Below are 13613 nucleotides of genomic sequence, written 5' to 3' on the forward strand. Positions count from 1 at the left end.
CAGCCAACAGTTACAGGATGAATGTCACGCAGGCTCAGAATGAGCTCAGGCTTGCAAGAGAGGTTAAAAATAACAAAAATAACATTTATTTGGCTATGTTGAAAGTAAGAAGAACAAGCAAGTGGTAGGTCCTCTGCGTGGAGAAGGTGGAGAAATGCTATTGGGTGACAGAGAGAAGGTGGAACTGCTCAACATCTACTTTGCCTCTGTCTTGACCCAAAAGGAAAGTGATGCCCAACCTGGTGACAACAGAATAATGTAAGGAGGGAGCTGCAGCCCAAGATAGGAAAAGAACAGGTGAGGTCCCTGCAAAATGGAAGCTGGCAAATGTTCTTCAAAAGGGGGGTGGGTTGGGGAGAAGACTACTAACCAGTGAGCTGGCCATCGATACCAGGAAAGGTTGCAGAACAGATAATTGAACAGTCTTTGAGCACTTAGAAAAGTATTCTGTGATTACTAAGGCCCAGCATGGGTTTCTCAAAAATAAGTCATGCCAGAAGAATCTCATTTCTTTTTTACAGAGTTGCATGTTTGGTAGATCAGGGGAATACTATGGATGTAGTTTATCTTGACTGCTGTAAGACTTTTGACCATATTCTTGTGGAGCCATTGGTAAAATGTAGACTGGACAAAGTAACTCAGGTGGATTTGTAGCTGGTTGATTGACTGAACCCAAAGCGTGCTCAATAATTGTTTCTCGTCATCCTGGGGAAAAGGATGCAGTGCCGGACAGTTCTGTCCTGGGCACACTGCTCTGCAACATCTTTATAAACAACTTGGATGAAGGAATTGAGGGGATGTACAGTGGTGCCCCGCAAGACAAATGCCTCGCAAGACGGAAAACTCGCTAGACGAAAGAGTTTTCCGTTTTGGAGGTGCTTCGCAAAACGAATTTCCTATGGGCTTGCTTCGCAAGACGACAATGTCTTGCGAGTTCCTGCTGGGTTTTTTTCCTCCCCTCCCCTTTTTCTAAGCCGCTAAGCCGCTTATCAGCTGATCCGATAAGCCGCTAAAAGCCGCTAATGGTGCTAATCCGTCAATGGGCTTGCTTCGCAAGACGAAAAAACCGCTAGACGAAGAGAATCACAGAACGGATTCTTTTCGTCTTGCGAGGCACCACTGTACAACCAATTTGCAGATGGCATTGAACTGGGAGGGGTAGCCAACGTGCTGAAGGCAGAATCGGGATTTCAATAGGGACAAATGTAAGGGTCTACACTTAAGCAGGAAGAAGCAGCTCACACATATAAGCTGGGGGACACCTGGCTTATTTAGGAAAAGGATCTAGGGGACCTTAGTGGACCACAAGCTTAACATGAGTCAACAGTAAGGTGCAGCAGCAGCAAAAAACAAAAAACCCTAATACTATTCTAGGTGGTGCATCTCAGATCAAGGGAAGTAATAGTTCTACTCATTTCTGCCTCCACACTTGGAATACTGTGTCCAATTCTGGGCACCACAATTTAAGAAGGATGTTGACAAGCTGGAATGTGTGCAGAGGAGGGTGACCAAGATGATAAAGGGTTTGAAACCAAGCCTTATAAGGAACGAAGAGAATTGGGTACTAAGCCATCTTCAGATAGATAAAGGGCTGTCACATGGAGAATGGAGCAAGCTTGTTTTCCGCTGCGTCAGAACAATGGCTTCACGTTACAAGAAAGGAGATTCCAACTAAACATCAGGAATAACTTTCTGGCAGTAGGAGCTCTTTGACAAGAGTAATGGATTCCCTTGGAAGATGGTGGACTCTCCTTCCTTGGAGGTTTTCAAGCAGAGGTTGGATGGCTATCTGTCATGGATGCTTTAGCTGAGATTCTGGCATTGCAGGGGGTTGGACTAGATGACCCTTGGGGCAGAGGGGTCCCTTCCAATTCTACAGTTCTGAGATTTGATGGTTCATAATTCTGGTTTGATTAAATAGATAATACTTAGTATCATTCCAGATTTGAACATTGGCCAGTAAGTCAAGATATAAGTATTTTGCCCAGGCACATAGCTCCTCCCTTCCAATTTATTGGGGGTTTGTCATTGACCCTGTTCAGATGTCTGTATCTCGATAAGCCAAGATATGAATGTTTTTGTCTGCATCCACAGCCCCATTAATTTTTTCTTCAAGAAGACTCTAATTAAGCATAGTTTCCTGCTTCATTCAAACTGGAAAACTACGGTTATTAGCTTCAGAACAAGCCAGGATCCTAAACCATTTCCAGACCATGGTTTAAGCTCCTCATTTGTTCTGAAGCTGCTAACAATAGTTTCTCCGTTTGGACAAAACAGTAAACTGAGGTTAATTAGAACCTTCCTGGTATGGTGGCTTAATCTGTGGAACGAAACGTCTGTGTACATGGGCAAGAGGCCTGTTCATTTCTTGGCTTATTAAGTCAAGATATGTTCGTCCCAATCAGATGATTTACAAACTGCAGTTAGTTGAGAATGGAATCAGGTGCTTCCAGCCTTGTTCTTGTGCCTGTGCTGGAGGAGAAGAGAGCTAGATCATGCACAAAATGTTAAATTACAGTTTAGTGTGACACACAAACCACATGTTTGTGTTTAGTGGTACGTGCAAACCACATGCTTTTTTGTGGTTAAGGCTATCTGCAGTTTCCTTTAAACTAGAAAGGGTGCCTAGTGAGTTTGAGAACCTGGCTGAAGGCAAATCCTGATGTGCCTTAACAGTGATCAGTACTGGTGCTGACAAACTGCTTAAATGCTATGAAAGGAGGTGAGGCATGCAACTTTTCTCCACGATGGGATGTGTCGGGGGAAAGAAATGTGCACAGTCTTCTGCAAACCATGGTTAGCAAGGAGCCAGAGTTACACCCACATTGGCCCAAGTAAGAATTCCACTCCCCTCAAATTATCAGTAACTAAGTGGGTTTCTTTGGGATTGAAAGTAGCATCAGTCCTGTATAAAAGCCCCAACCAAACATTTTTCAGACACTTTATCTCCTTCTGAAATACACTATATAGAGCTTTGATGTGAACATCTAATATGGAGACAAAAACCCATCTGCCATGAGGGTTCAAAATAATCTGATAACAAGGACAGTGTTTAAAAACGGGAGGAAGAAAACTCTAGAACGACCCTGAAGTAGTACAGCAGGTTCCCATGGCTGACATTCCCACTAGATATATATCCATTTTAAATTCTCCTTCATCAGCGCACGCTTTATTTAATCTATATCTGTAAAAGGCTGTCTTGGAAAAATGGCATTTTCTGTCATTTAAACGGGGCTCAATGCAGTTGGGAGTCAGAGATTAGAAAACAAACCAAGCAAACGAGCAACATGATATCAGAGTTAGCCTTGGAACAGAAAACTGTATGTAGTTTGGTTATTTGAACAACGGTGAGCACGAGAGGAGCTCCCAACTAAGTGATCACATTTCCACGATATATTCTATCACCCCTCAACTACTTTTCTCTTTACAAAGCAAAACGAAAACAAAAAAGCCCCGTAACCTACATACAATATACACATTCATGTATCACACATACAGTTTCCCCAATGCATATTTTGTGTGTATACAGTAAACATACGTGCACAAAAGATACCTAAGTTCTATTTATAAGTCACAGTGGGAATTCCTTTGAGAGGAACGGAGGGGGGGGGATTTCCTGAATAAGACACTGTGGATCCCTAGATTTTTAACATTTCAACCTTTGAACTTCCAACTTGCAGAGCTAACTGGAAATGAATCTATTTGAAGGTCAAGGGGAAGGGAGTCTTACAAACTTGGTTTGCAATTCCCAGCTGCAATAATTGGATTTCAAATTTGATCTACTTACCCTGTAACTAAAAGCACCTAACCATCATAGGAACAAACCACAGATAAATTATTGCAGAATAACAAACGTCCTCAGAGGAAGAATATATGGGTCAAGAAGGGTTTTATGTTTTGTCAATGCGAGATACCATTTCCCCCCCTTATATGTTTTAGATTTTATTTATATATTTATATCTGCAAGGTAGCAAAGAATAGCTGTACACCTTGACACGGCAAAGTTCCAGTGTAAAAAGGTGCTTCGTTGAGGGTAAGGGCAAATTGTTCTTCTTTTTTAAAAAAAATGTGTATAATTTCATAGCTATTAAAACACATATGCAACATAATTCATTACACTCAATAGCTTTTTAGTATAAAACTTATAATTTATGAGGTGATGTTAATAGCATAAATTAATATACCTTTTCTCTTAAAAATCTACAATAAGTATTCTGAACACACATGGTGCAGGCAGGGAGGAAGGGGAAAGGGGTGTTCTTAAATAAAAGCTTAAAGCTAAGCATTATGGGATGGGGTGGGGGAATATTTTGTACGGTGGACTTGAGCACAGCTTCCACAAGAGAACAGCCACCAGGCCATGAGACCCAGAAACGAATTCACTTTCTGGTGTTCATGCTTCGATGACGCTCTCCTGCAAAAATTTCTTCTTCGCAACTACTTTTATTTTAACTGCCTTTATTTCCACAAGGAATCCCTGAGACATGCCCAAAACTGGACAGTGATAATCACCATTCAGAGAAACTGGTTCAACCCTCTTCCCTCAACAGAAACGAGATACTCCTTAGCCGAACACAACTGACCATCTTTTCCAGGCTGGGTCCATTTCCTAGTTTGTTTTCTTTTAAGATGCTAAAATCCAGGAGTGAGCTGCACTGTCTTTTTGACAACACAGATTTGGGGACAATGACTGTGGGGTTAAAAAAATTGGGGGCCCACCAACCAACAAGACGGTGAAGACACACCAGCAGACCAAGTTCAATGTATTAATCCAGCTCATACAATTTAAGAGTGTGTGTGTTTATTTGTGTGTGCGTGCGCGCATGAACACATACATGCATGTGTGTTATAAGGGGTCAGAAAGGAGGAGTTGCACTGAATTGCTATTTTTCTCTTTTTTTCAGCCCTGAGTTTTCTCACTCTAGTTCTCACATTCTAGGAAAGATATTTCATAATTATAGGCTGTGTGTTATAGACTTTCCTTATGCTGCCCTCCAGTGGCAATGCAAAGCTGGTTCCTTTCTTACGCATTACCACGTGTTCTTAGTTCTAAACTGGAAATCTACAATGTACACAACCAAAACAACGGGGTTCACGCAGCAGATTGCTCACAACAGACATAAAATAAAGCAAGTCAATAAGTTCTTACTTTCAAACCTGGATATCAAGAGGAGAGAACCACCGATTCTACCTCTTTTCTTTTTCTTAATGCATAAAATACTAGCTTACACAAACAGTAGGTGTGTTAAACGTTACTATTTGTCTTTGTTCATAAGGCAGGGTTTATTTAGAACCAACAAACAGTTAAGGATCCTGGAATAAAGATTTGGGGAGCGGGGTTCATACAAGCACTACACCTTAAGCAGGCATTCTTTTCAAGCGATTTCATTAAACTTTCTGAAATGACGTCCCTGAGGGACATTCCTACTTTACGGGGAAATTACTTTTAGAGGATTTTATCCTCGCACATCATCTTGCTTAACCACATATGGAAACATCATGTTCTCTATTAATGGAAACCATGTCATGACACTCGGTGCGATCAAAACTCCTTAAAAGAAAACGAATTCACAAGAAGAAGAGATGTGAATTAAAAGCGAAGAGTCATAAACCGAATTTTGCTAGGAACCCTGAAAATTCCAGCCTCTTAACGATACAGATTATAAAGAAATTATCCATGCGGTACATTTGTGGCCCATAATTTAAACTACGTGAGAACAAAAGGGGGATGTTTTGAAAGGGAGGGATTAGAAACGTAAGCAGCATTAGGAAAATGCAATGGAGAAACAGGATCTGCTGCAAGACACTTTTGACACGAACAGTGGTGTTTCCTTAAGGGAAATATGGAAACTGTAATAGCCTGCTGTGAGATCAAAACAGGGACCTGCACTTCCAAAGCTGACTTGATTATAGTCTCTCTTCCGCCTAGATGTGTACCTGCCGTAGCCTTGCGCATTTTCCCACTATGTCACATGGAGAAGGCTGGCGTCTTTGTGTTAAGTTATGCATGCAGGACTTTGCCCTGAATGTGAGCAAGAACCACGCTGGCTTCTTTTTAAAGACAGGCTGTGAACATCACTGAGAAGGAGCAGAAAGGTTTGCTGCAAATTTTGCAACTGGTCTGTTTTGCACTCCCAGCCTGTGCATTTTGCCTTCTGGCAGCAACCCCTCAAACTGCGTGGAATGTGGTCTCGGAAGGTCCCCCAAACTTTAAGAGGCTGCAACAGGCATGGGGAGGCTGAAAAGCCCTTGCACACGCCCAGAAGACACCAGTCTTCAGATCCCAATCATTCTGCCGTATTTTCAGGTACTGGAATAATATAGTACCAAATGATACTTATAAAGAGGAGTTTTGTAGTTTGCCAAACCAATTTACTTTCCTGTTGGAGCTAATCACTTGTTCAATTTGATTGGAAACAAACAGAGGGAACTGAACGGGGCTTTCCCCCCCCCTCTCCTATTTAGCCCAAAAGCCAGGGGGTTTTTTGGAGGGGGGAAATCATTTCACAATACATTGTGCACTAAAGTAGAATAAAGAAAAGGCTTCCCTTCATCTCGTTAACTGGCTTAAAACAGATACATTACAAATATAATTTGGAACACACTTAGATGTTTATTATACAGTTCAATTTCAAATGCAGGGAGGGATTTCACAAGGTTAAAAAGCATAAAAATGTCTTCCAGCAACATGTACTTTTATTTCCAGGGGCAAACTCCCTGATCCTCTCAAAATAATAAGCACAGCTTTTTAAAAGAAGGCAATAGTTCAAATTTATGGGATTCAGACAGGCAATTCCTGGAACCCTCCCCTGCCCAAAGGTCTGGGAGAAGGAGATGCCTGTACCAGATTCTCACTTGAGCACCATTTGAAAGCGGAATAGAAAAGCTAGACAGGAAACAACTGCTTCAGTCACAAAGAGAAAGTTGAGCTCCCTCTTCATACCCCATAGAAGCCCAATTAAAATACTCTACTAGAGTGTGCCTTCTTCTCTCTTCGTATCTTTTTAAATATATTATAAAAAGTAGATGGAATTATGTACAGTCCAAACCTCTTACCATAAAATATAACAAAGCCCTGCTCTTAGGAGTAGATGGTCGTTCCGTCCATGTCTACTCCAGAAAACAAGAAATGATTGCAAGGATTGGCCTCCACTGAGCAGAACTGGACTCCATGAGAAATAAATCGCATAATCTACTTTTCTTTTGAGAATCAGCACAGCTACAAGCCCTGCTTAAGGGGGGGGGGGAGCAGCAGAGACCTTGTAGCTTTGCTTGATAAAGAACTTTTTGTGGGGGAAGCAGTCCTTATTCTGACAAACTCCTTACAGTTTGATTGCTGTGGATCTTCAGGGGGCATGAAGTGATAACAGTAGAATCTCTGACTTTGAAAATGTATTTATTAGCAAGACCACTGATTAGAGATAGGAGAACGCCAGCACCTTTCTTTTTTTTTCTATTAACTTCAGTAGCATGTGTTGTTTAGCATGCCTGTTCTTTCTTCCCAGACCTCACTCTTAGATTTCTAAAAATATCTAAATATTCCCAAAGTATTACGGAGCACCGTAAGGGCTCACGGCTGCTGTAGGAATCCCCAGAAGCATCAAGTATCTGGAGACGGCTACAACTTTGTAAGATCACTCAGCAGTTCTGGTCTCACATTGGTTCGAGTGGGGAAAGGGGCCCATGACACTATTCTGCCAGTTTCGGCTGAGACTTGGCTGTGTTAAAAGTAATGTTCCATTGGAAAATGCCAACCCAACAACACTACTGTAAAAATCAGCTTTAGGAATTAGCATATGTTTTATCTGAGCAGGTACACCATTGCAATTAATTACAGTACTCAGTTCTGCTTTCTGTTCTACATACCAATGATATATATATTTTATTTAAAACTCCCCACCGTCATAGATACTCTGAACCAACAAGTACAATCTCATGTCCTACAAATTCATCCTTTCTCCCATCCAACCCAACTTCAAAAACCAAATTAGCTTGCAGTATGAACGGTCGCTGGTTTCAAGGTGGTCTTTCAGAACAGGAAAGAAAGGGAGGGAAACAACCTGTCATTTACCCATCAAATACACGCACACGCACACAAATACACACACAAACCCCTGCACTCACAGAGGAGGTTAAGAGCCCAGTGTTAAGCTGACAGAATTAACAATTGAACTATGGTGTTGGTTTAAGTCTGCAGTGCCCAGTTACCAAATCAAAATGATCATCCCCCTTTCATGCCATTTGCATTCTTTGAAATAAATCAGCTCCTCACCTCTTGCCCAGATGCTCACGGGACTAGATACTCTGATTTGAGCCTTAGTTATATTTGAGGTATCATCTCACTTTTGGGTCTAGAGTCCATTGTATCTAACTTCTCATTTATCAGTCCAAGGCAGGACTAGGGAGTCTGCGGCCCTCCAGAGTCGCTGGGACTCCTCCCAATTTGCACCAGCAGCAGGTGGGATGGCCAGTGGTCAAGGACTATGGGAACTCGAGCGCAGCAACACTAGAGGGTCACAGATTCCTCATCTATGGTCAGTTACATCCGGGACCTGTGCTGTATTCTTTTATCTGGGATATTTAGCTGGCTAAGTATAACAAAATCTGAAAGGGGTAAATGAGCACCAATACAGAAACCAGCACGTAAGATCAAGAGAGCAGAGCAGAGCAATGGGAAAACCCTGGTCTGCACTGAATCAGGACTTTTTGCCCCCTCTTTTTGTTTTAAATTTAAACGAAGTCTTTAAAAAGGAGATGACAAAAATCAGGAAAAGAGAAGTGGGCCAGGGTGGGGTGAGAGGGAACGTAAGGTCCCCCCAACTGCCTGAATTTTGCAGACAGACGAGCTCAGCTGGAGCTGGTGAAGGGAGCAGATGCGTTATTGGTACTAGTAGCTGTGGCACCTGTTACTGTGAAGCCTGTGGGAGGCGCTATGGAGCTGTGGCTTGGCTGCAGGTCCTTGGGGATGCCGCTGTGGGAGCTCAGCTGGTGGCCAAAGGCGGCGCTGAACTGAGGGAGCTGTTGCTTTGGGGAGGTGGAGGCCATGAGTTCAGAGGACCCAGGGCCCATGCCGCTGAAACTGGTCTGCGGCAACCCCGGGAGCGCGCTGGAGCTGTTGGGGGTGACGGTGGCAAAGGCAGGCTGCGTGGTCTCTGAGTGCGACGTGCTGGGTGGCGTGGACAGGGAGGTGGAGAGCAGGTGTCCGTCGGCACCGAGCAGGTTGCTGAACGGAGAAGGGTCGCCCAGGCTGACGGGGAGGCTCCCCCAGTGAGTTCTGGGGTTCACCACGCCACCGAGCGGCACCTCCAGCTGCGAAGGGAGCAGATGTTGTGCTATGATGGGCATCTCTGCGGAGAAGGTAGCTGCCAAGTTCTCGCCAGAGTAGGAGGCGCCATGAGGGGACGTGATATGGTCACTGTAGGGCGACGGCACATGCTCGCTGTCGTAATGGCTTCCATGGGGTGAGGAGTGTGAATGGTCACTGCTGTATTGCTGTCGTGAGGTGATTAGGTCGTCTGCCTTGCTTAGCAGCTGGGCAGGGTGTGGCCTCTGGGAGGCATGGCTGCCATCGTGAAGTCCTTGAAATTGTCCGGGGAAGGCTCTCTCCCCAAGCCCACTCTGACTGATCAGAGTGGCAGAAGTAAGGCCAACGTTGGCTGGGGCAGAGAATTGCCCCTGAATCTGCCCTGCCAGGGGCGTAGGTGGGTTGGATAAGGTAGCAGAGCGGAGCAAGCTATCATCCAGGTCCAGGCTAGAGAAATTCTCGTCATGCACTATACGCCCATTCAGCAGCTCACCTAGATCCGCGTTGACTTCCCGGCTCAAGGACTGAATTCCTGAAGTTTCAGCACCCGTGGAGAACACCCCTATGCCTCTGTCCGATAGTTCTTGAACCGGCACGCCATCTGTCTGTGTGAGCACTCCTATAGTACTCAGGCACTCAAGAGAAGTCACAGCCTGCAAGGCCCGTTCCAGCTCCTCTGCCTCTTCGGTCGTAGGGAGGAGGTCTCCATTTTTACCTGCGTTAAATTAAAGATATGTTAAGCAGTTGGCATACCTCTCTTAGGTGCATTCTTCCACAATTCATGCAATGGCTAGTATAACATCCAGTTTGACCTTTAAAGGTAAAGGTAAAGGGACCCCTGACCCTTAGGTCCAGTCGTGACCGACTCTGGGGTTGCGGCACTCATCTTGCTTTAATGGCCAAGGGAGCCGGCGTACAGCTTCCGAGTCATGTGGCCAGCATGACTAAGCTGCTTCTGGTGAACCAGAGCAGCGCACAGAAACGCCGTTTACCTTCCCGCCGGAGAGGTACCGATTTATCTACTTGCACTTTGACGTGCTTTCGAACTGCTAGGTTGGCAGGAGCAGGGACCGAACAACGGGAGCTCACCCTGTCGAGGGGATTCGAACCGCCGACCTTCTGATCGGCAAGTCCTAGGCTCTGTGGTTTAACCCACAACACCACCTGTGTGCCCTAGTTTGACCTTTAGCTGTTCATTTTTTTAATTAACTTTATATGTGAGTGCATGAATTTATTTCCAGCCCATTGGAAGTGTTACCAGCCTGTTAGCATAAACCTACATGTCATAGGGTGGCTGGAGTGTATGTCTACCAAACAAGGCCATGTTCACGCAGACAGGTTGATTACTTGATGACTACAGCACCAAGTGGCAACTTGCATGTGTGAAAGAGCTGCCAAGGCAGAACTTTCATACCACTTCATTTTGCCTTAACAGCAGGCTCTGTTTCCGCCACGGCGTGCTGCAAGTCATCAAATGCATAAAACAAAATAAAACTGAGCGGTGCACATGCAAGCCCCTGGTCAGAAAACTTTATTACTGACAGGCAAGGCCTACCACAGTTCAGAAAGGAAGCTTAAGTGGGTTTAATACAAAGAAGAAAGCTCTCCCCTCTCAATTGACATTAAGATCTTCAGAGAATCATTTTGTTTTAGAGGAGATGACATTCTTTTAACTGAAAATGCAACAGATAAAAACAAGCAACATACATTGGAACATTATTTGTCAGGGCTATGTTTCTTCCATGGGATCATTGCAAAAAATATGTAATACGCTATCTACTGGAGAATTTGGTATCCTGAGACTCTGTTGGATTTTTAAATGCTGAGGGGCACGGTATACAGAGACTTACCTACATACTATAGTATAGGCCGTGATAAAGGATGGCCGTACATGGACAGAGCTAAGATAACGATCAAAGACATAAATAAAGGAGCCATAGTAAAAGCCAGCAACAGCTCTAAGCAAATGTTTGTGTGAAGTTTAACAACTGGCACTGCACGCCAACCAACAACTGCACGCTGGTTTGACATGCTTCTGTAAGGATGCAGGCACACAAACACCCCAGTGTGAGTAAGCCATAATCTCACAATCTATACATCGGAAGTTCAATTTACATGGATTTTGTGGTTTGGACCTACATCTGTTGGGCTCACTTCAACTTCTAGCCCCAGTCCTATTAACTTCGCTGACCACAGTGGAATGATATGTGATGTGTAATGAAAGAGGAAAAATCCTTATGCTGCAATATAATAATAATAATAATAATAATAATAATAATAATAATAATAATATTTTATTTATACCCCGCCCATCTGGTTGGGTTTCCCCAGCCACTCTGGGCAGCTTCCAGCAAAAGATTAAAAATGATACTGGACTGCTCATATAAGATATTTCCAGATTGGGAAAGATTTTTTCTTATTATTCATAAATGGGTCAGAGAGAGGTGGAGATGCTCAGCTGTTTCTGGAATTGTACACTGCCTGCATTTGTCTCTGAACTGCTTTTATTTATTTATGTAGTATATTTATATCCTGCTCTTCCAACAATGCCCTTCAGGGCACCTGATAAGGAAAAAATAAAAACATGCAATGAAAACCCTCAATAAAATACACAGAAGGATTAAAAAAGAGCGTGTTAAAATTGTATTAACTGATGGTTAAAACGGGCTTGTAAAATGAAAATGGGATGGTATTGAAGTAATGGGAGAAAAAGAAAACACAAGGAGCCTCTAGATTTGCAAAGACAGGGCATTGCAGCTAAAAAGTCCCTGTCCTTAGTCACCCCCACCTTAGTTCAGAAAGTGGGCAAGGGAGGAAAATACCAAGATAAAAGACTGTTGTTCAGATATCTGAGTAACGCAGCGTGGAATTGTTCTGTTTTTAGGCAGTGGAGCAACATGGACAAACACTCCTGGATTGTTCAGTTCATAATGTAGGAAGCTTCGTCTTTTAAAAGTTAGTATAATTAGATAGTTGTGCTCTCCTCCTTCAAAAGCTGCCCTTCCTAATAGCAAGCTTGTAATCCTTTTCAGTACACTGGGTTGTATCCAACACTGTCGTTCCACTTGCAGAACAAAACTTCCCCCTGCTCTCCCTGTAGGCCCTCAAATTCTGCTTCACGGGGTTGGGGGACCCTCCAGAGCAGATTTTAGGGTTCAGAGAGGAGCAAGAATTCCCATTGCATGAGCAGAACTCCGCCCACGCAGTGTTGGATACAACCTGTGGTTAACCTTGTCATAACTGCTTAGGAGGCTGTAGTTTTTTTGGGGGGGTTGCCCTTTAAACATTTTTTTTTAAGTCTCTTCGAATTCACAACATTTAAAATTCCCCCACAAATACAAAAAATAATCACCAAGTTCAAATTCTGGTGCTTAAACAAACATAAAACTGAAAGCTACACAGTATTTACATTTATGTACTAAAAAAAAAAAATCCTTTCCACAAATGGCTCTATGGAATAGAAAAGCGTTAAGGGTATATGATCGTGCAATAATTGCACACCTTTGAGTTCTCTGCAAAATAGAATTGAAGCAATTGAAACAAGAAAAGTATCTGCTTGACATTCAGAAATACAACGTACAGTGATACCTCGGGTTAAGTACTTAATTCGTTCCGGAGGTCCGTACTTAACCTGAAACTGTTCTTAACCTGAAGCACCACTTTAGCTAATGGGGCCTCCTGCTGTGCCGATTTCTGTTCTCATCCTGAAGCAAAGTTCTTAACCTGAAGCATGATTTCTGGGTTAACGGAGTCTGTAACCTGAAGCGTATGTAACCTGAAGCGTATATAACCCGAGGTACCATTGTACAGGCAAAGACCATTTCGCACAGGGGTTCCATTCTCAGTTCCCGAATGTGCATAACTATGCCCTTCCCTCTGCCGGATCCAAAAGGACCTACATGTTGGCAATCACGTGTCATTTGGACACACCTAAAATGGTCAAATTGCAAACATGCGCTGGATAATGGAGAAAGCTAGAGAGTTCCAGAAAGACATCTACTTCTGCTTCATTGACTATGCAAAAGCCTTTGACTGTGTTGACCACAGCAAACTATGGCAAGTTCTTAAAGAAATGGGAGTGCCTGATCACATCATCTGTCTCCTGAGAAATCTCTATGTGGGACAAGAAGCTACAGTTAGAACTGGATATGGAACAACTGATTGGTTCCAAATTGGGAAAGGAGTACGGCAAGGCTGTATATTGTCTCCCTGCTTATTTAACTTATATGCAGAATTCATCATGCGAAAGGCTGGGCTGGATGAATCCCAAGCCGGAATTAAGATTGCCGGAAGAAATATCAACAACCTC

The 13613-nt window shown here is 43.4% G+C and overlaps 1 protein-coding gene across 2 annotated transcripts in view; it reads right to left on the bottom strand.

The window, feature by feature from the left end:
• Positions 1–6383: 6383 nt before the first annotated feature.
• INO80D (INO80 complex subunit D) overlaps positions 6384–13613 on the bottom strand; it is a 41906-nt gene continuing 34676 nt past the window's right edge. For both annotated transcript variants that reach the window (XM_082230306.1, XM_082230305.1), the window contains exon 11: positions 6384–10019. In XM_082230306.1, the coding sequence (XP_082086432.1) occupies positions 8848–10019 (1172 nt within the window). In that variant the 3' untranslated portion in view covers positions 6384–8847. The remainder of the gene's footprint in view (positions 10020–13613) is intronic.

This window comes from Podarcis vaucheri (genome assembly GCF_965113315.1).
Source record: "Podarcis vaucheri genome assembly, chromosome: 1".
NCBI classification, from domain to species: Eukaryota; Metazoa; Chordata; class Lepidosauria; order Squamata; family Lacertidae; genus Podarcis; species Podarcis vaucheri.